The sequence below is a fragment of the Ranitomeya imitator genome, chromosome 2 (genome assembly GCF_032444005.1).
Source record: "Ranitomeya imitator isolate aRanImi1 chromosome 2, aRanImi1.pri, whole genome shotgun sequence".
Lineage (NCBI taxonomy): Eukaryota > Metazoa > Chordata > Amphibia > Anura > Dendrobatidae > Ranitomeya > Ranitomeya imitator.
In genome coordinates, this window is record NC_091283.1 from 737,838,976 (window position 1) to 737,862,598 (window position 23,623).

A 23,623-nucleotide genomic window follows, 5' to 3' on the forward strand; every position below is an offset into this window, starting at 1 on the left:
CCTCCAACCTGGTATAAGTCACTTATCATGGGCCCCACCCTGACATATATATGTCCCCCATCCTGGTATATGTCCTTTATCCTTATATATATCTCCCATCCGGTTATATGTCCCAATTTCTGCTGATAGTATAGAAAAAAACATGATACTAACCAGTGGCATATATAGAAGTTATGGGACCCCATAGCAGAAATATAATACACTCTCCAAAGTCCTCCATATACTACAATACACAGCCCATAGTCCTTTTACTATAATGCACCCCCATAGTCCTCCATATAGTGTAATGCACCCCCATAATCCTTCATTTGATATAATGCACCCCTCATAGTCCTCCATATAGTATAATGTGCTCATCATAGTCCTCAAAATAGTATAATGCATCCCATAGTCCTCCATATAGCGTAATGCACCCCACAATCCTCCATATAATATAATGCACCCTCCATAGTACTTCAAATATAATGCACCTTCATATTCCTCCATATAGTATAATGCACCTCCATATGTAATGCACAGATCATAGTCCTACATATTAGTGTAATACACAGACCATATTTTTGAAATAATATAAGGCACAGCTCTAAGTCCTTTATATAGTATAATGCACAGCACCTAGTCCTCCAAATTAGTATAATACATAGCTCATACTTTTCCATATAGTATACTGCACAGCTGGTTGTCCTCCATATAGTATAATACATCTCATAGTCCTACATATAATATTATGTACTCTCCATTTTCCTCCATATACAACCCCTGGCAAAAATTATGTAATCACTGGCCTTTTAGGATGTTTATTCAGTTGTTTAATTTTGTAGAAAAAAGGCAGATCACAGACATGGCACAAAACTAAAGTCATTTCAAATACCAACTTTCTGACTTTAAGAAACACTAAAAGAAATCATGAACAAAAAATGTGGTAGTTAGTAATGGTTAATTTTTTTAAACCAAGCATAGGGGAAAATTATGGAATCACTCAATTCTGAGGGAAAATTTTACAGAATCATGAAAAACAAACAAACAAAAAAACACTCCAACACATCACTAGTATTTTGTTGCACCACCTCTGGCTTTATAACAGCTTGCAGTCTCTGGGGCATGAACTTAATGAGTGTCAAACAGTACTCTACATCAATCTTGATCACTCCTTTTTAGATGCACACTAACGAGCAGATCTAATTTGATGGAGGTGTTAGTTTTGGGAATGAAAATTTACAGGGTGATTCCATAATTTTTTCCCTCAGAATTGAGTGACTCCATAATTTTTCCCCTATGCTTGGTTTAAAAATTAACCATTACTAACTACAACATTTTTTGTTCTTGATTTGTTTTAGTGTTTCTTAAAGCCAGAAAGTTGCCATTTGAAATGTCTGTGATCTGCTTTTTTTTCTACAAAATTAAACAACTCCAAGACTGGTGATTACTTAATTTTTGCCAGGGGTTGTAGTATAATACACAGCCCATATCCTTCATATGATTTTATGCACAGCCCATAGTCATCTATGTAGTTGTATGGCCATTGTGTACTCACTGATTTAAAAAAAAAAAATACTCACCTCCCATTCACTCCCCCTCCCCCCACACAGTGACCTCTCTTGAAGCCAGCATCTTACTTCAGCGTGCAAGCGACAGGATAAAATAATGTCATTACTATGTGCCCCCAGTCACATGCACTCAAACGACAGCAGCGTATATTACTGCGCATGGACCCAATGGTTCTATGCACAGCAATACACTTCAGCTGAATGCGCGCCCTCAGATGCACATTCAGCTGAAGTATTTGCTGACATTGGCAGGCCCCTCACCTCCCGGGCCTGGGTAGTTATGCAACAAAATATAGCAGAGGACATGGCAGAAAGAAAGAAAGAGCCAGCAGCCCTTATCAACGTCCGATTCCCAAGACTCACATGTTACAGAACATAGTAGCAAAGTGAGAAAGGTAAAACTGAGTAGTTATGCCCCTGAAAGGATATAAAAAAAGAGCTGATATTGCTTTTATTATCTTGCAAATAAGGTTATGTTTTCATGGTCAATGAGGGGAACTTACATATCTGAAAGTGTATACATTTTAATTTAAAAATTAAATTAATGATCTATTATTTTTAGAACTTTATTTTTTGCCAGTCTTGTATTAAATTTAATATTTTGGTAATCCTTGTTATGAACATAAATTATTCCAGTCATTTTCATTAGACCAATAATGTGCTTTTTTCCAGTAATAACTGTAATTCGACCTTTGGATTATGAACAAATTTCCAATGGTGTTATAACGTTGCGAGTTATGGCTAAAGATTCAGGGGTACCGTCTTTAAACAGTACAGTACCCGTTAGTATCGAAGTCTTTGTAAGTATCCATTCTTATCACATTCACATCACCAACATGATATTGTTTTCGGTAAAATGATTCAACCGTTGCTTCAATTTAATTATCGTAAAGAGCTTGTATTGATATGAGATTTCATGTTGCTGTTGAATGTAGTGTTACAAATATACTTTCATGAGTGAAGATTAAAGTTTCAATTCATGTGAGGTAAATTAGAACCATATAAAAATTTTTTGGAAATAAGCAACAATATATCTAAGACCCTTATCACATAATGTCCACCGAGAAAGCTAAATATGTCCATAGGGCTCTATTGCCAGACAGGTCAGAAGAGTATGGTTGGTATACCGCTGCATAACACAAAAAAGATGTACTAACCCCTTAATCCCATATGACGTACTATCCCGTCGAGGTGGGGTGGGCCTGTTTGACCACCGACATGATAGTACGTCATATGCGATCGGCCGTGCTCATGGGGGGAGCGCAGCCGATCACGGCTGGGTGTCGGCTATCGCAGCTGACATCCGGCACTATGTGACGGCTCCTAGCACATTAACCCCTGAAGCACTGCGATCAAACATGATTGCAGCGTTCCAGCGGTACAGGGAAGCATCGCGCAGGGAGGGGGCTCCCTACGTGCTTCCTTGAGACCCTCGGTACAAGGCAATGTGCTCACCTTGTACCGAGCATCTCCTCCCTGCAGACCCCGGATCCAAAATGGCCACGGGGCTACATCCGGGTCCTGCAGGGAGGTGGCTTGCAAGCACCTGCTCAGAGCAAGCGCTGGAAAGCCTGCAGCCCTGCATGTCAAATCACTGATCTGACACAGTGCTCTGCAAAGTGTCAGATCAGCGATCTGACCCTATAACATGATGCCCCCCTGGGGCAATATTATAAAGTAAAAAAGAAATATTCACATGTGTAAAAAAATATATATATATATATTGTTCCCATAAACACATTTCTTTATCTAAATAATAAAAAAACAATAAAATACACATTTAGTATCGCCACGTCCGTAACGACCCCACCTATAAAACTGTCCTGCTAGTTAACCCCTTCAGTGAATGCGGTAAAAAAAAAATGAGGCAACAAACAATGCTTTATTATCATCACGCTGAACAAAAAAGTAAAATATCATGCGATCAAAAAGACAGACATAAATAACCATGGTACCACTGAAAACGTCATCTTGTCCCGCAAAAAACGAGCTGCCATACAGCATCATCAGTGAAAAAATAAAAAAGTTATAGTTCTCAGAATAAAGAGATGCAAAAATAATTATTTTTTCTATAAAATAGTTTTTATCGTATAAAAGCGCCAAAACATAAAAAAATGATATAAATGAGTGACCCGAAGAATAAAACTGCTTTATCAAGTTTACCAAACGCATAACGGTATAAACGCCCCCCCCAAAAAAAAAAAGAAATTCATGAATAGCTGTTTTTTGGTCATTCTGCCTCACAAGAATTGGAATAAAAAGCGATCAAAAAAGTCACGTGCCCGAAAATGTTACCAATAAAAACGTCAACTCGTCCCGTAAAAAACAAGACCTCACATGACTCTGTGGACAAAAATATGGAAAAAATTATAGCTCTCAAAATGTGGAGACGCAAAAACTATTTTTTGCAATAAAAAGCGTGTTTTAGTGCGTGACAGCTGCCAATCATAAAAATCCACTAAAAAAAGCTATAAATTGTAAATCAACCCCCCTTTATCCTTAGTTAGGGAAAAATAATAAAATTAAATAATAAAATAATAAAATTTATTTATTTCCATTTTCCCGCTAGGGTTAGAGCTTGAGCTAGGGTTAGGGCTAGGGTTAGGATTAGGGCTAGGGTTAGGGCTAGGGTTAGGGGTAGGTTTAAGGATAGGGTTAGGGCTAAGGTTAGGGCTAGGGTTAGGGTTGGGGCTAGGGTAAGAGTTGGGGCTAGGGTTAGGGTTTCAGTTAGAAATGGGGGTTTCCACTGTTTAGGAACATCAGGGGCTCTCCAAAAGCAACATTGTATCCGATTTCAATTCCAGCCAATTCTGCGTTGAAAAAGTAAAACAGTGATCCAAGCTCTTCCAAGCTCTCCCGTGCGCCCAAACAGGGGTTTACTCCAACATATGGGGTATCAGTGTACTCAGGACAAATTAGACAACATGTTTTGGGGTCCAATTTCTCTTGTTACCCTTGGGAAAATAAAAATTTGGGGGGCTAAAAAAACATTTTTGTGGGAAAAATTGATTTTTTATTTTCACTGCTCTGCGTTATAAACTGTAGTGAAACACTTGGGGGTTCAAAGTTCTCTCAACATATCTAGATAAGTTACTTGGGGGCTCTAGTTCCAAAATGGAGTCACTTGTGGGGGGTTTCTATTGTTTAATTACATCAGGGGCTCTGCAAAACGCAATGTGATGCCTGCAGACCATTCCATCTAAATCTGCATTCCAAATGGCGCTCCTTCCCTTCTGAGCTCTGCCATGCGCCCAAACGGTGGATTCCCCCCCACATATGGGGTATTAGCGTACTCAGGATAAATTGTACAACAACTTATGGGGTCCAATTTCTCCTCTTACCCTTGGGAAAATAAAAAATTGGGGGCGAAAAGATCATTTTTGTGAAAAAATATGCTTTTTTATTTTTACTGCTCTGCATTATAAACTTCTGTGAAGCACTTGGTGAATCAAAGTGCTCACCACACATCTAGATAAGTTCCTAAGGGGGTCTACTTTCCAAAATGGTGCCACTTGTGGGGGGGTTTCAATGTTTAGGCACATCAGTGGCTCTCCAAACGCAACATGGCGTCCCATCTCAATTCCTGTTAATTTTGCATTGAGAAGTCAAAAGGCGCTCCTTCCCTTCCAAGCTCTGCCATGCACCCAAACAGTAGTTTACCACCACATATGGGGTATCGGCGTACTCAGGACAAATTGTACAACAACTTTTGTTTGTTTTTTTCCTGTTACCCTTGGTAAAATAAACAAATTAGAGCTGAAGTAAATTTTGTGTGAAAAAAAAGTTAAATGTTCATTTTTATTTAAACATTCCAAAAATTCCTGTGAAACACCTGAAGGGTTAATAAACTTCTCGAATGTGGTCTTGAGCACCTTGAGGGGTGAAGTTTTTAAAATGGTGTCACACTCGGTTATTTTCTATCATATAGACCCCTCAAAATGACTTCAAATGAGATGTGGTCCCTAAAAAAAATGGTGTTGTAAAAATGAGAAATTGCTGGTCAACTATAACTCCCTAACAAAAAAAAAATTTGGTTCCAAAATTGTGCTGTTGTAAAGTAGACTTGTGGGAAATGTTACTTATTAAGTATTTTGTGTGACATATCTCTGTTATTTAAGGGCATAACAATTCAAATTTGAAAAATTTCAAAATTTGAAAATTTTTTGTCAAATTTTAATTTTTTTCACAAATAAACGCATGTCTTATCGAAGAAATGTTACCACTATCATGAAGTACAATATGTCACGAGAAAAGATTGTCAGAATCATCAGGATCCGTTGAAGCGCCTCAGAGTTATAACCTCATAAAGGGACAGTGGTCAGAATTGTAAAAATTGGCCGGGTCATTAAAGTGCAAACCACCCTTGGAGCTTAAAGGGCACCTGTCACCCCGAAAATCGCGGGTGAGGTAAGCCCACTGGCATCAGGGGCTTATCTACAGCATTCTGTAATGCTGTAGATAAGCCCCCGATGTTACCTGAAAAAGGAGAAAAAAACGTTAGATTATACTCACCCAGGGGCGGTCCCGCTGCTGGTCAGGTCGGATGGGCGTCTCCGGTCCGCTGCGGCGCCTCCTATCTTCTTTCCATGACGTCCTCTTCTGATCTTCAGCCACGGCTCCGGCGCAGGCGTACTTTGCTCTGCCCTCTTGAGGGCAGAGGATAGTACTGCAGTGCGCAGGCGCCGGAAAGGTCAGAGGCCCGGCGCCTGCGCACTGCAGTACTTTGTCTGCCCTCAACAGGGCAGAGCAAAGTACGCCTGCGCCGGAGCCGTGGCTGAAGATCAGAAGAGGACGTCATGGAAAGAAGATAGGAGGCGCCGCAGCGGACCGGAGACGCCCATCCGACCTGACCAGCAGCGGGACCGCCCCTGGGTGAGTATAATCTAACGTCTTTTTCTCCTTTTTCAGGTAACATCGGGGGCTTATCTACAGCATTACAGAATGCTGTAGATAAGCCCCTGATGCCGGTGGGCTTACCTCACCCGCGATTTTCGGGGTGACAGGTTCCCTTTAAGGGGCTAAAAGGATGAAATAATGATTATGCTCTTCTTCTGGAATCAAACACAAAAGCATGTGGCAAACACAGGATTACCAACTTGACTTTCTGGACAGCTCATCCAAAAACCATGAACGGACAATATGTATATGGACACACTGGAAAACCATGATAAATCATTATGATTATCAGTGATCCATGTACACAGCCCATAATTCTGATTTGAAAACACCAGATGTATGCAATGTAAACTCGAATACAAAGTCCCTTCAGCTTCTAAAAAAATCACCAACTCCTTCCTTTTTACGCTGCTTAAAGGGGTCCTCTGGGGTGATGTTATGGCAGCCGGATGGTATAACTTCCCACAGGTGAAGTAGGTCCCCAGGGCTCCCGATGAATAGATGGAGGATGGTGAGTGGTGCAGTAAAGAGCTAAGGACACAATTGTGCAGTCTTTTTACCTGGTTTACTGATGGTAGCACATAGCCACAGTCCAGGGCAGTGGTCCCCAACTCCAGGCCTCGAGGGCCGCCAACAGTGCAGGTTTTCAGGATTTCCTTAGTATTGCACAGGGGTTGGAATCATCACCTGTGCAGATGACCACATTACCACCGATGCAATACTAAAGAAATCCTGAAAACCTGCACTGCACTGCCCTCGAGGCCTGGAGTTGGGGACCCCTGGTCCAGGGCATCAGATCACAGGTACAGGCAGGGTCCCGCGGCTTTTAAGCGAGTTCAGAGTCCAGCTTTATCAGGTGGAGTTAAAAGCCTTCCTTCTAGCACTGTGTTGTTATAGTCCCTTACTGCCTATGGCTTTGTAGCAAGGTCCTCTCAGTTATCTCTGTCCTTTGTTGAACTGGGACACAAACCCATATGACAGGTGACTCGAGCCTTTTTACAGGGTCTCTATCATGACCCGGGCTCTATGTGTCACTGTGTCTCCTGGGTATTAGGGCAAACAGGTGATGTATAATCCAGCTGTCCTGCCCATTTCTGCTATGTGTCTTAGAGTCGCACAAAAGCCTCGGTCTTCATGGTACCGGTGTCTGCACTCAATCAGGGATGTAGCCCAGTCCCAGCTATTCTCCCCTGTTGTCACACTCCTGTGCTTCGCTCTCTGGCACGTTAGCTAAAGGCTGTTCTTCCTTCTGTATCTCGCTATCTAGGAGCTACAGCACCTCAGGCTGTATGGCCCCTCACCCATCCTTCTGCCTGAGACTGCTCCAGTCTGCTGTCTGGCACTAACTGTCTAAATATTCCCAACTGCATAGCAACTGCCTAGCAACTAATTCCTCCTCCCGACCAAAGAGAGAGCAGCTCCCCTGATTTTGTATGTGCTGGTTACTTGTCAAAAAGGAATCCTCCATCGCTTCCAAGCATGACATCACTCTCCCTGTGAGGAAAGCAATGCCATTGTAACAACCAGGACCCTGGGGCGTCACACTTGGAACAAGAAAAGGAAAAAATGAAAGCACAAAAATGAAAATACCGTGTCCTTAAAATGGATCCGTCACCAGTTTTTTATCATCCAATCTGAGTTATGAGGTATAATCAGAGAGCCTGATTCCAGTGATATGTTAATTATTGGGCTGCTTGCTGTAGCTTTGCTAACATCAATGTTTTACCAGCAGGAGATTATTACTAGAGGACTAGTAACCCTGCTACCATGTAGTCCTCCATATGTATTAGTCCTGTATAACCTCCCCACCACCACTGATTAGCCGCTTTCTGCCTGTGCACAGTGTACACAGAAAGCTGTCAATCAGTGATTTAGGCTGGGTTATACAAAGCCCAGCATTCAGAGAACTGCTAGATCTGCAGCAGATAAACTAAAGATTTTATTAAAACTGCAGCAAGCAGGGCAGTAAATGAGACATTGCTGGAATTATGGCCTCTGCCTATACATAATGGTGCTGTAAGCTTACGGAGCAAAAACCTGGTGACAAATTCCCTTTAAGGGGTTAGTCACACCATTACTTGCTTATTTTAAATACTTTTTTCAGTATATTTTCCATGTGATAATTTAATACAAATCTTTATTAATTGCCAAGAGAATATTTTGTGAACTTGTATCACACATGAATACAAATATTTTATTTAGAAAGTAAAGTATCTCTGTGAGACTCGGCAGCTCGCTAATTTCTCATCAAATATGTGTTACTTGTTGAAATTGCAACAGTTCACGGAGCAACCATTCCCCAGCACGGATGATAAAAAACTATGGCAGACCTGTGGGGGTGGACATCTTCAGACGGATTATTGAAGGAGGCTGTGAAAGCTTCTGCATGTGCACAAACGTCAGAATCCGCTCTGCATGCTGGCACGTTTACAGCAATGTAACAGTGAGACATTGATTAGCACTCAGTTGTGAGAGTCACCAGCACAGAGATAAGCAGGCACCATAAATATGTGGATTTTTCAACCTAATGTTATTAAGCGTAAACAAGAAATCTGACTGACATTGAACTTTCAGCTTCCACAAATGTAAATGCAAGTGTGTTATAATCATAAAGATTGGAGGGAAAGAAGACTTTTTGGACACAATCTGCACATTGCCATTGGGCATCCTATTTGTTGCTGTGGAGGCAAACATTGTAATCTGCGCACGCACTAATGATGGCTTTTGACAATGGGCCAGTGCCACCAATGCGTCTTCACATGGCAATTTTCTGGGAAATATAAAATCATAATACATCATCCATATATTAATAAGGGTCCGTCCTATACTTTCACATGCATGCAATTTACTAAAGAGATACAGTTATATGAAAAAGTTTTGGCACCCCTATTAATCTTAAGCTTAATGTTTTATAAAAATTGTTTTTTTTTGCAACAGCTATTTCAGTTTCATATATCTAATAACTGTTGGACACAGTAATGTTTCTGCCTTGAAATGAGGTTTATTGTACTAACAGAAAATGTGCAATCTGCATTCAAACAAAATTTTAGTTTATATTTGCATGATTTTTTGTAGGAGAAAATTCCTTATGTTTCATATGCCAGTCATATCCACATAGTGATTGCCATTATGTCTTTTTACTGACCAGAAGCAGCCCTCCGTAGAAGAAAATGTGTCAGCTGTATAGTACAGTTGACAATTGCTGCATAGGCCACAATCAGGGTTAGCACCCAACATAGGTGTTTAAACCTCTAGATTCTGCTTGTCATTAATGACTGCAGAATCTAAATGGTTAACATAGGGATGGGACTCCCTCTTTAATGTCATTAGCACCCCTTGATTGTGCAGTCCTGACGGTTGGCATGGCAACCTGAGGCAAATCAATGGTCGCAGGGTCTGCAAACAACCATGGCCAATTAAGATATTAGTAACATTTCAGTGAAGAAAAAATAAATTACATTCATTTCACTTTGTGTTTATTACTGTGAAGAAGTGGAAGGGTTAACAAGCTTCCAGATCATAGTTTTGAATACTTCAAGAGGTGCGGTTTTAACAATGGTATGTGTTTGCTTTTTCAAAGTCTAGCCCCCCTAAAAGCCAATTGAAAACTAAATACAGTGGGGCAAAAAAGTATTTAGTCAGTCAGCAATAGTGCAAGTTCCACCACTTAAAAAGATGAGAGGCGTCTGTAATTTACATCATAGGTAGACCTCAACTATGGGAGACAAACTGAGAAAAAAAATCCAGAAAATCACATTGTCTGTTTTTTTATCATTTTATTTGCATATTATGGTGGAAAATAAGTATTTGGTCAGAAACAAAATTTCATCTCAATACTTTGTAATATATCCTTTGTTGGCAATGACAGAGGTCAAACGTTTTCTGTAAGTCTTCACAAGGTTGCCACACACTGTTGTTGGTATGTTGGCCCATTCCTCCATGCAGATCTCCTCTAGAGCAGTGATGTTTTTGGCTTTTCGCTTGGCAACACGGACTTTCAACTCCCTCCAAAGGTTTTCTATAGGGTTGAGATCTGGAGACTGGCTAGGCCACTCCAGAACCTTGAAATGCTTCTTACGAAGCCACTCCTTCGTTGCCCTGGCGGTGTGCTTTGGATCATTGTCATGTTGAAAGACCCAGCCACGTTTCATCTTCAATGCCCTTGCTGATGGAAGGAGGTTTGCACTCAAAATCTCACGATACATGGCTCCATTCATTCTTTCATGTACCCGGATCAGTCGTCCTGGCCCCTTTGCAGAGAAACAGCCCCAAAGCATGATGTTTCCACCACCATGCTTTACAGTAGGTATGGTGTTTGATGGATGCAACTCAGTATTCTTTTTCCTCCAAACACGACAAGTTGTGTTTCTACCAAACAGTTCCAGTTTGGTTTCATCAGACCATAGGACATTCTCCCAAAACTCCTCTGGATCATCCAAATGCTCTCTAGCAAACTTCAGATGGGCCCGGACATGTACTGGCTTAAGCAGTGGGACACGTCTGGCACTGCAAGATCTGAGTCCATGGTGGCATAGTGTGTTACTTATGGTAGGCCTTGTTACATTGGTCCCAACTCTCTGCAGTTCATTCACTAGGTCCCCCCGCGTGGTTCTGGGATTTTTGCTCACCGTTCTTGTGATCATTCTGACCCCACGGGGTGGGATTTTGCGTGGAGCCCCTGATCGAGGGAGATTATCAGTGGTCTTGTATGTCTTCCATTTTCTAATTATTGCTCCCACTGTTGATTTCTTCACTCCAAGCTGGTTGGCTATTGCAGATTCAGTCTTCCCAGCCTGGTGCAGGGCTACAATTTTGTTTCTGGTGTCCTTTGACAGCTCTTTGATCTTCACCATAGTGGAGTTTGGAGTCAGACTGTTTAAGGGTGTACACAGGTGTCTTTTTATACTGATAACAAGTTTAAACAGGTGCCATTATTACAGGTAATGAGTGGAAGAAAGAGGAGACTCTTAAAGAAGAAGTTACAGGTCTGTGAGAGCCAGAAATCTTGATTGTTTGTTTCTGACCAAATACTTATTTTCCACCATAATATGCAAATAAAATGTTAAAAAAACAGACAATGTGATTTTCTGGATTTTTTTTTCTCAGTTTGTCTCCCATAGTTGAGGTCTACCTATGATGTAAATTACAGACGCCTCTCATCTTTTTAAGTGGTGGAACTTGCACTAATGCTGACTGACTAAATACTTTTTTGCCCCACTGTAGGTCCCTAAAAATATCTTTCGCAAATTTCTTTGAAAAAAATGAAAAATTGAAACTAAAGTGTTAGTCCTTCTATCCTTACAAAAATATTTGGAAAATTATGCTGACGTACAGTAAACACAAGGGAGTGTGATGTATTAAGTTTTTTGTTTAGCATAAATATCTGTTTTAAAGGTATAATCATTCAAATTTTGAATATTACAAGATTTTCAGCAAATTTTCAATATTTTTAGGAGTAAAGAAAGAAACCTTATCCTAAATTTAACACTAACACAAAGTACAATTTGTCATGAAAAAAAAAACACATTTTCAAAATAACTGGGTTATGATTAAACATTTCTAAATTATTACCACATAGTGACATGTCAGATTTGTAAACTTGACCTTGATCATTAAATTACGTTTTTGTAAAATACACTGGATGTATATAGTTAACGTCACACAATATGTATCTAGTGCATCATTTTTGTGCAGAAAGTATTACAGTACCATCAAAGTAAATGAGATTTAATCCCCTTAACGACGGCTGATATTCCTTTTAACGGCGGTAGTTAAGGGCACTTAAACCACAGCACCGTTAATTAACAGCCCTGTGGAAAAAGTGTATAGCGCCCCCCCAGAGTCTGATTCTCTCTGGGTCTTGGCTGCCCGGGGCAGCCAAGACCCCACAGAACATGATTAGGGTCGTTTTTTACCAACCCCCGGGTTGTGATCGCCGGTATTAACTGTATAACGGCGACCGCAAAAAAAAAGTCTGATGTGCCATTTAATATCTCTGTCCTAATATCTTCTTCTCCTGGGAAGAAAATGGCTGGCGTATGCGCAGTGCGCCCAGTGACATCTGCAGGACGGCACCCAGCAGATCCTGGGGTCTCGGCTGCTGGGGGTAGCCCTCAAAGAACATGACTCGGATCGTATTTTATCGACCCCCGGATTGCGATTACCGGTATTAACTTTATATTGGCGAACGCCAAAAAAAAGTCTGATGTGCCATTTAGTTTCTTTGTCTTCAGATGTTATCGTACATCAGAGGACAGAGAAATACTGTCCCTGATATCCACCGGTACCTCCCGGTGCTCCTCGGCCCTCCTGCTTCCTCCTATGGGTGCCGCCATCTTTTTTGGGGAAGAAAATGGCGGGCGCATGTGCCCACCAAGATCTGCTCACCTGCACCTGGTAACAATAGGAAGATTTTTTCTATTGGTTCATTTTGGTCACTGTGAGAGACCCTATCATTTTCCAAAAAGTGAGTTGGGCTAAGGTTAGGGTTGGGGCTAAAGTTAGGGTTAGATTTGGGATTAGGGTTTGGATTAGGGTTAGGGTTGAGATTAGGGATGGAATGAGAGTTAGGTTTTGGGATTAGGGTTAGGTTTGGGATTAGCGTTAGGTTTGGGATTAGGGTTAGGATTAGGGTTAGGTATGTAGTTAGGATTATGGTTAGGGTTATGATTAGGGTTACGGTTAGGGGTGGGATTGGGTTTAGGGGTTTGTTGGGATTAGGGTTGTTATTAGGGTTATGGTTAGGGTTGGGATTAGGAGTGTGTTGAGGTTAGGGTTGTGATTAGGATTATGGATAGGGTTAGGATTAGGGTTAAGGGTTGGAGTTAGGGTTGGAGATAGAATTGGGGGGTTTCCACTGTTTAGGTACATAAGGGGGTCTCCAAATGTGACATTTTGAGTTCAAAAAGTCAAATGGTGCTCTCTCCCTTCTGAGCTCTACTGTGCGCTCAAATAGTGGTTTACCCCCACATATGGGGCATCAGGGTACTCAGGACAAATTGTACAACAACATTTGGGGTCCAGTTTCTCCTGTTACCCTTGGGAAAATAAAAAAATTGGGGGCTAAAAAATCATTTTTGTGGGAAAAAATGATTTTTTATTTTCACAGTTCTGCATTACAAACTTCTGTGAAGCACTTGGGCATTCAAAGTGCTCACGACACATTTAGATATGCTTCTTGGGGGGATCTAGTTTCCAAAATGGGGTCACTTGTGGGGGGTTTCCACTGTTTAGGCAAATTAGGGGCTCTGCAAATGCAACATAACGCCCGCAGATCATTCTATCAAAGTCTGCATTCCAAAATGGCATTTCTTCCCATCCGAGCTCTGCCAATGCGCCCAAACAGTGGTCCTCCCACATGTCAGCGTACTCAGATCAAATTGGGGGGTCTAGTTTCAAAACTGGGGTACTTGTGGGGGGTTTCTATTGTTTTGATACATCAGGTGCTCTGCAAATGCAACATGACGCCATTCTATCAAAGTCTGCATTTTCAAACTTCCCTTCCGAGCCCCGATGTGTGCCCAAGCAGTGGTCCCCCCCACATATTGGGTATTGGAGTACTCAGGACAAACTAAACAACAACTTTTGGTGTCCAATTTCTCCTGATACCCTTGTGAAAATTAAAAATTGTCGGCTAAAAAATCATTTTTGAGAAAAAATTAAAAAAAATAATTTTCATGGCTCTGCATTATAAACTTCTGTGAAGCACTTGGGGGTTCAAAGTGCTCACCAAACATCTAGAAAAGTTCCATAAGGGGTCTAGTTTCCAAAATGATGTCACTTGTGGGGGGTTTTCCACTGTTTATGCACATCAGGGGCTCTCCAAACTCAATTCCAACCAATTCTGCATTGAAAAAAGTCAAATGACACTCCTTCCCATCTGAGCTCTGCCATGTGCCCAAACAGTGGTCCTCCCACATATGGGGTATCAAGGTACTCAAAGCAAATTGCACAACAACTTTCATGGTCCACTTTCTCCTGTTGCCATTGTGAAAGTAAAAATTTGGGAGTGAAAAGATCATTTTTGTGGGAAAAAAATGATTTTTTATTTTCTCAGCTCTGCATTATAAACTTCTGTGAAGCACTTGGGGGTTCATAGTGCTCACTACACATCTAGATAAGCTCCTTGGGGGGTCTAGTTTCCAATCTGGGGTTACTTGTGGGGAGTTTCTACTGTTTAGGTACATCAGGGGCTCTGCAAATGCAACATGACACCATTCCATCAAAGTCTGCATTTTAAAACTTCCCTGCCTGTGTGCCCAAACAGTGGTCCACCCACACATGGGGTATTGGAGTACTCAGGACAAACTAGACAACAACTTTTGGTGTCCAATTTCTCCTATTACCCTTGTGAAAATTAAAAATTGTTGGCTAAAAAATCATTTTTGAGGAAAATCCTCAAACAGTTTCCCGCTGCGGTCCGGTCTGATGGGCGTTGCGGTCCGGGGCCTCCCATCTTCTTACGATGATGTCTTCTTCTTGTCTTCACACTGTGGCTCTGGCGCAGGCGTACTTGGTCTGCCCTGTTGAGGGCAGAGCAAAGTACTGCAGTGCGCAGGTGCCAGGAAAGGTTAGAGAGGCCTGGCGCCTGCGCCGAAGCCGCAGCGTGAAGACAAGAAGAGGACATCATCGTAAGAAGATGGGAGGCCCTGGACCGGACCGCGACGCCCACTGCAGCGGGACCACCCCTGGGCGAGTATAATATAACCTCTTTTTCTTATCTTTCAGGATACATCAGGGGCTTATCCACTGCATTCCAGAATGCTGTAGAAAAGCCCCTGATACTAGTGGGCTTAGCTCATCATCGATATTGGGGGTGACAGGTTCCCTTTAAGCTGCAAATTGGCTCTATCACTAAGGGGTTAAGGTTCACTAACACTAACTTATAAATAATTGGTCCCATTCTCATCCAGAAAAGTTGGACAGTTTTATCATGGGGCGATGTGAGGGAAATATATGCTATACCGCTAAAAACTGCTGTGCATGTTCTGCCACATCAGGAGAAGCCTGCTGGTGGTGAACTAAACAAATTAGAAGACTAGTGATTAGGAACATAGGTATGGTTGAATAAGAAAAAGGGTGCATATCTGATACTGAATTCTATTCAAGAAGTATATTATTTTTCCTAGATCTGCTAGATTGGATTCATTTTTGATCGTGATTAAACCCTTTTAACTAATTCTTCCAAGAGAATAGAAAAACACATTTTAAGACAGGCAAATAGTTTTCTTTCCATACTGAGAAAGAGAAATACAAAAATGAACTGTCAAATTTAACTTTCCCATTCGCTAAATGTGGCCTTTCTTTTTCTAATTTTGAGCACCAACTTTAAAATTGTGTTCACTAAATTAGACAAGTTGAGATATCATCCTATCTTTTTCTTGCATACATTTTTTACAAATATTCTTGAGTCAGAGGTTTTTGGTTCACCTTGCAATTTCCTCTTGTTCTGTTTTACCATTGTCTGATGTTTTGGAAGGCAATTTTTTAAATAATAAGTTTACTTTCTATTCTCCATTATGGGATAACAGGGCCCTATCCAACAACCAACTATATGTAAAAAAAATTAAATTTTTGTGAATTTAAGGGTTTACACTAAATTTCACAGTTATTTGAAAGAAGAAATGTTGGATCTCTTGAGAGCTTTGTCTCTCAGCTTATCTTTGGTTAAAAAAATTGCTTTAAAAAAGGTTTAATTATATGTATTTTTATATGATAAAAAATATCCAATATTAACCCCTTAATCCCTTATGACGTACTATCCCGTCAAGGTGACCAGGGACTTAATTCCCAGGAACCGGATACTACATCATAACGATCGGCCGCGCTCACGGGGGGAGTGCGGCCGATCGCAGCCGGGTGTCAGCTGACTATCACAGCTGACATCCAGCAAACAGTGCCAGGAGCGGTCACGGACCGCCCCCGGCACATTAACCCACGGCATACTGCGATCAAACATGATCGCAGTGTTCCGTGGGCATAGGGAAGCATCACGCAGGGAGGGGGCTCACTGCAGGCTTCCCTGAGACCCTCGGTACAAGGTGATGTGCTCACCTTGTACTGAGTGTCTCCTCCCTGCAGGCCCCGAATCCAAAATGGCCACGGGGCTGGATCCGGGTCCTGCAAGGAGGTGGCTTACCAGCAGCTGCTCAGAGCAAGCGCTGGTAAGCCTGCAGCCCTGCATGTCAGGTTGCTGATCTGACACAGTGCTCTGCAAAGTGTCAGATCAGAGATCTTACCTCATACCATAATGGCCTTCCCCCCCCCCACGGAGCAATGTTATAAAGTAAAAAAAAAATATTTAGATGTGTAGGAAAAAATAAAAAAAAATTCCTAAATAAAGAAAAAAAAATATTGTTCCCAAAAATACATTCAATTATCTAAATAATAGAAAAAAACAATAAAAGTACACATATATAATATCTCCGCGTCTGTAAAGACCCAACCTATAAAACTGTCCGACTAGTTAACCCCTTCAGTGAACACTGTAAAAAAAAATCAAGGCAAAAAAACAGCGCTTTATTATCATACCACAGAACAAAAAGTGGAATAGCACACGATCAAAAAGACGGATATAAATATCCGTGGTACCGCTGAAAACGTAATCTTGTCCCGCAAAAAACGAGCTGCCGTACAGCATCATCAGTGAAAATATTAAAAAGTTATAGTCCTCAGAATAAAGTGATGCAAAAATAATTATTTTTTCTCTAAAATAGTTTTTATCGTCAAAACATAAAAAAATGATATAAATGAGGTATCGCTGTAATCGTACTGACCCGGATAATAAAACTGCTTTATCCATTTTACCAAACATGGAATGGTATAAACGCCCCCTCCCCCCCAAAGAAATTCATGAATAGCTGAATACCCCCGCACAAAAATCGGAATAAAAAGCGATCAAAAAATGTCACATGCCCAAAAATGTTACCAATAAAAACGTCAACTCGTCCCGCAAAAATCAAGACCTCACATGACTCTGTGGACCAAAATATGGAAAAATTATAGCTCTCAAAATATGGTAACGCAAAAAAATATTTTTTACAATAAAAAGCATCTTTTAGTGTGTGACGGCTGCCAATCATACAAATCCGCTAAAAAACCCACTATAAAAGTAAATCAAATCCCCCTTCAACACCCCCTTAGTTAGGGAAAAATAAAAAAAATAAAAAAAATGTATTTATTTCCATTTTCCCATTAGGGTTATGGTTAGGGTTAGGGCTAAGGTTAGAGTTAGAGTTAGGGTTAGGGCTAGGTTTAGGGCTAGGGTTAGGGTTGGGGCTAGGGTTAGGGTTTGGATTACATTTACGGTTGGGATTATGATTAGGGGTGTGTCAGGGTTAGGGGTGTGGTTAGGGTTATGGTTGGGATTGGGGTTAGGGATGTGTTGGAGTTAGGGGTTTGGTTAGGGTTGGGGTTAGGGGTGTGGTTGGGATTAGGGTTAGGGGTGTATTTGGGTTAGGGTTTCAGTTAGAATTGGGGGTTTCCATTGTTTAGGCACATCAGGGCTCTCCAAACGCGACATGGTGTCCGATCTCAATTCCAGCCAATTCTGCGTTGAAAAAGTAAAACAGTGCTCTTTCCCTTCCAAGCTCTCCCGTGTGCCCAAACAGGGGTTTACCCCAACATATGGGGTATCAGCGTACTCAGGACATATTGGACAACAATTTCTGGGGTTCAATTACTATTGTTTCCCTTGGGAAAATCAAAATTTGGGGGGCTAAAAAAACATTTTTGTAGGAATAAAATGATTTTTTATTTTCATGGCTCTGTATTATAAATAAACTGTAGTGAAATACTTGGGGGTTCAAAGTTCTCACAACATATCAAGATAAGTTCCTTGGGGGTCTAGGTTCCAATATGGGGTAAATTGTGGGCAGTATACTACGTGACTGGGCAATATACTACGTCGCTGTGCAATATACTACGTCGCTGGGCAATATACTACGTGACTGGGCAATATACTACGTGACTGGGCAATATACTATGTGGCTGGGTAATATACTACATCGCTGGGCAATATACTAGGTGGCTGGGTAATATACTACGTGGCTGAGCAATATACTATGTGACTGGGCAATATACTACGTGGCTGAGCAATATACTATGTGACTGGGCAATATACTACGTGGCTGGGTAATATACTACGTGACTGGGCAATATACTACGTGACTGGGCAATATACCACGTGGCTGGGCAATATACTGCGTGACTGGGCAATATACTGCGTGAATGGGCAATATACTACGTGGCTGGGCAATATACTACGTCACCGGGCAATATACTATGTGGCTGGGTAATATACTACGTGGCTGGGCAATATACTACGTGACTGGGCAATATACTACGTGGCTGGGCAATATACTACGTGGACATACATATTCTAGAATACCCGATGCATTAGAATCGGGCCACCATCTAGTACAGTATAATAATAATGTATATAATATGTAACTGAAAAGCTAGTTTACAAAAATAATAAAGGAATCTTATATAAAGATATACAGTAAATAGATGATAAAAGTATATTAGATATATAGTTTTTTTCTCTGACAGTCAAAGAGAGCTCCTTCCCTCACAAGTCTCGTTGTGTGGCTAAGCAGTACTGTACAGCCACACATGAGGTATTATAAGCATTCAGCAGAAATTGTGTGACAAATTTTGGTGCCATTTTCACCCATTTACCCATGTGGAAATATAAAATCTGGGTCTAAAAATTTTTTTGTCCAATGGTATAAAATTCTGACACACCGGTGGTGTCCATATTGTCGGGATCACACTCAGTCGGAGCAGCCTTTGGAAGTGTGGAATCACCAGAAATAATACACAAGACACGTCTTGTATAGTGTATCACTGGGAAGTCTCTGAAGCACGCCTGCCTTCAATGTGCTATCCCTTCTTTATATAGCTGTTTCAGTAGGTTTAGTGGTTATACAAGTTTTACATGTTTAAACAAAGAGACAAAACAGGAAAGAAAGAAAAGAAAAGAAAACAGTTTCGTGGGCGGCAGTTTCACAACAAACAGTACAAAGGCAATTCCACAGACAAGAAAAACAGGATTTCATACTATAGCTAAAATGTCCTTGAATGGACAGGTCAATATTTATCACAAAGTGAGGTAATCATTTTTGTTCTGCTCTTCACAATCCCCCCTTTGACATATTCCATTCAAAACCTTGTCGATCATTTTAGTCATTCTTTTTGTGATATTACAAAAAAAACTTTATATTCTCGCATCCATTACACAAAATTTATTTGTGCATACCGAGATACCCTTGAGTACAACCTTGAATAATACATATATAATTACAATAACCATAACTGTATGTATTAGGCTTTGCATAATCCCGGTAACCCACCCACCGATCCCTCTGAACCAATTGGCCGGGTTAAGAAAAGAAAAGGTATCTGACCACCAGCTATCCTTATTTTGGTCATTGTCTTTGTCATACTGATCCCTGAGTCGTTGAATATTTCTTCAGCTGACACGGGAACTGCTAGAAAAGGTATACTTGTGGCTGATACTGGTGAATGGGTACAGATCCAACAATCTGCCAGGGGTTGCGTATTATTTAACAAGTCATGCACTAATTTTCTATGATGTTGTACGAATCTATTGTTCAAAGGGGCTAGAGAATTCAGTCTTTCCCATGCCTCCGTTGAGGTTAACATTATTAACATCAATATCATGAGTCTTATACTGCTTTTTTGCAATGGCTTGCATGTATCCATGATGCCTTTCCTTCAAGCTTGACTGCTGTTGGAGTTGTTAACAGGACTTGGAAAGGTCCGTCAAATCTCGTTTCCAGAGTCTTTCTGGTGTGTCTTTTCACGTAGACTTGATCACCAGGTTCCAACTTGTGGCCTCCTTCGAGATTTTCTGGATCTGGAAGGGAAGCAAAAACTTGCGAATGCACTTTAGTTAAACGTTTTTGTAATTCTTGTACATAAGCAGTTAAAGTCTCAGTATTCAACATCAGTTGTTGTGGAAAATAACAACCCAAATGTGCTGCTCTACCAAAAAGAATCTCATGTGGTGACAGCTTAGCCTTCCGCCTTGGGGTGTTTCGGATGGAATACAGGGCAAGTGGTAGACACTCGGTCCAAGGCTTTCCTGTTTCTGCCATGGCCTTCTGGATTTTTAATTTTATTGTCCCATTTAATCTTTCCACTTTACCTGAACTCTGTGGATGATATGGAGTGTGAAACTGGTTTTCTACTCCCAACATTTTCATAACATTCTGGAATATTTCCCCAGTAAAATGGGTACCCCTATCTGACTCGATCACCTCAGGCATGCCGTAACGGGGTATCAGTTCATGTGCTATTTTAATGGCAGTAGTTTTTGCTGAGGCTTTACGAACTGGATAAGCCTCTGGCCACCCTGAGAACATGTCCACACACACAAGCACATATTCGTATCCATTGTACCTAGGAAGTTGGATGTAGTCGATCTGGAGTCTTTGAATGGGATACAGTGGTCTTACATGATGCTTGGTTGGGGTTTTAATGGCCTGACCTGGATTGTGTGCCAGGCATATAGCGCATGCAGCACACATGTTCCGAGCAAAATTACCAAAGCCTGGAGCCAACCACCTTTCTTTTACCTTGAGCGTCATACCATTTGCCGACACATGCGTGGGTAGGTGGAGGTCACTTGCCACTGCGGGGTACCAGGCTCTGGGTAAACACAACAAAGTTCCTTTTTTCCATAATCCTTGCTGATCTTCTGCCCCTTTTTTCTGCCACTGCCCTCGTTCTTCGTCGTCTACCTGTTTCTGAGCTTCCTTCAATCTTTCCTCATCATCTTCAGAGCTATCTAGTGTGTGGGCATGATGTAAGGGTTTACGTGCTGCCTGTTTTGCTGCCTTATCGGCTTTATCGTTACCCCTGGCTTCCTCGGTGTCGAGTCTCACATGTGCAGCTACCTTTATCACCGCTATTTCTTTAGCTTCTTGTGCTGCCTCCAGAATCTGTCTAATGAGGGAGGCATGTTTAACAGGTTGGCCTGAAGCAGTCATATAACCTCTGGCTCTCCATATTACGCCAAAATCGAAAATAATGCCATGTGCATATCTAGAATCAGTGTATATGTTTGCTGTCTGATCTTTGGCTATTTTTAGAGCTTCAACTAATGCCGTAAGTTCTGCTTCTTGTGCAGACTGATTAGCAGGGAGAGGTTCTGCTTTCAGCACTTCATGCTGAGTTACTACCGCATAACCTGTATGAAATTGTCCATTCATATCTGCATATCTACTGCCATGTATGAAAAGTTCAAATGCAGCATTACAGAGTGGCTTGTCACGTACATTACATAAGCCCTGAGTCTCTTGTTCCATTAATTGTACACAATCATGCATTGACTTTGATGGGTCAAAGGAGTTGGAGAGTGCAGTTGCAGTTTCCTCAGGTATGGTACCCCCCTCAGACTCTAAAGGGAGCAAAGACGCGAGATTAAGAGTCTGAATCCTGGCAAAGGAAATGTTGGGCGGCAGTAGTAGGGAACATTGGAGACGGAGGTGTCTGGCCATTGAAATATGTTTAGGTTGGACCTGGTTAAGAATGCCATGTACATCATGAGTGGTCTGAACTAGAAGTGGGTGATCAAGAACAATCTCGGGGTACCATACCTTGTGGCAATCTTGTCCATGCTAATTGTTTACCCTTGAATGTAAAGGCAAACAAATGCCAACAGTTCTTATGTAGTGGCACAGAAAAAAATGCGTTTGATAAGTCAATTACCGTAAAATATGCAGCAGTGCTGGGAATTTGAGACAGTAAGGTATGAGGATTCGGTACCACAGGGGTGACCGGTGCCAAAACCTTATTGATTTCCCGTAAGTCGTGCACCATGCGATATTTCACCATAGTTTCTTTGGAGGACACTTTCTTTTTAACAGGATATAAGGGTGTATTGGCGGGTGACCTGATTTCTACCAAAACACCTTGTAACACATAATCCTGAATTTGTTGAGAAATCGCCTGTTCTTGCTGGGCGCTGATGGGGTATTGCCTAAGCTGAGGTAACATGGTTCCCGGGGCAGTTTCTAACAGTATAGGAGCTACTGATAAAAATCCTACATCAGTGTCTCCTTTTGCCCATAGGCTGTCAGGAACCCGAGACAAGTCAATTTTTGCTTGTTGAGTGTAAATTTCGGGAAAATCCTCCATTGCCTGTATTCTAACATATGGTTCCTGAATCTATATCTGTTTTTCTCTTCCTACATTCCCTTTGGAAATGTCCTGGCTTCTTACAGTAATGACAAGTAAACTTTTGATTAGCAGAGCCAGTATTAGCCTGTGCAATTCTTACTGGCTTAGAATTTTCTCTTAAGTCCATTTCTATCCCTACAGCTTTCTGTCTAGCCAGGTGTGGGTCTTCCAAGGTTCTCCAATCAGGGGTTGCGGCCTTAAGCTTTTCCTTCACTTTTGGAGACAATCCATCTATAAAGGTTTTTGTAACTAACCTCATCATTCCTGGAGCGGTTAGATCCATGCCTTCATCTCTGAAATTATTTTCTACACTTAGATAATATTCGTCTACTGATTGTCCAGATTTCTGAGCCACCACTCCCGTTGTTCCTCTCTGCCTCTGTCTCTCCCTCATGAAAACCATTAAGTGATCTACAAATTGTGTACCTGATTCTATCGTTTGTAAGGCACCATCTCCTGCTTGGGGCCTATGTACCTGTAGATTCGCTAATAGCTCCTGGAAGAGTCCAGGAGTCATTTTCATTCTACATAATTCTTCTCCATCTGCCCAAACTCCAGCGTGAGTCTGCATAATTTGCTGTATATATTGTGCAAATCTAACTGGACACTGGGTGGGATCTGGTGCGTTATGCAAGAGAGACATGCCTTCAGCGGGGGACCAAGGGAAATATTGTCGAGTTTGGTGATATCTAGTTCCCATTACTCCGTCAGCACCAGGTTCCCTAAAGGGTCTTGGTACTACCCTAACAGGGGCAAGTACAGCGCCATGTCTAGGTGTACCACAGGCTAGGCAATCATTTCTCCAGTCTGGATTTTGTTGTCCACAGTGCGGACATACCCATCCTCCTGGTCCGGCTAAACTTTGAGGTGGTGTTTGGAGAAAAGATGGGGCATGTGGGTTAAGGTATGGGGGTGGGGTATTTTTAGATTCCACATTTTGTTTTTCTCCACAGCCTGTGGGTCTAATACAC

General features: G+C 41.5%; 1 protein-coding gene across 1 annotated transcript in view; it reads left to right on the forward strand.

Moving 5' to 3' along the window:
- The window catches only part of CDH23 (cadherin related 23), a 1,839,731-nt gene that overhangs the window by 1,135,226 nt on the left and 680,882 nt on the right, over positions 1 to 23,623 (forward strand). The window contains exon 17 of the mRNA XM_069753216.1: positions 2,220 to 2,347. Coding sequence (XP_069609317.1) covers positions 2,220 to 2,347 — 128 coding nt within the window. The remainder of the gene's footprint in view (positions 1 to 2,219; positions 2,348 to 23,623) is intronic.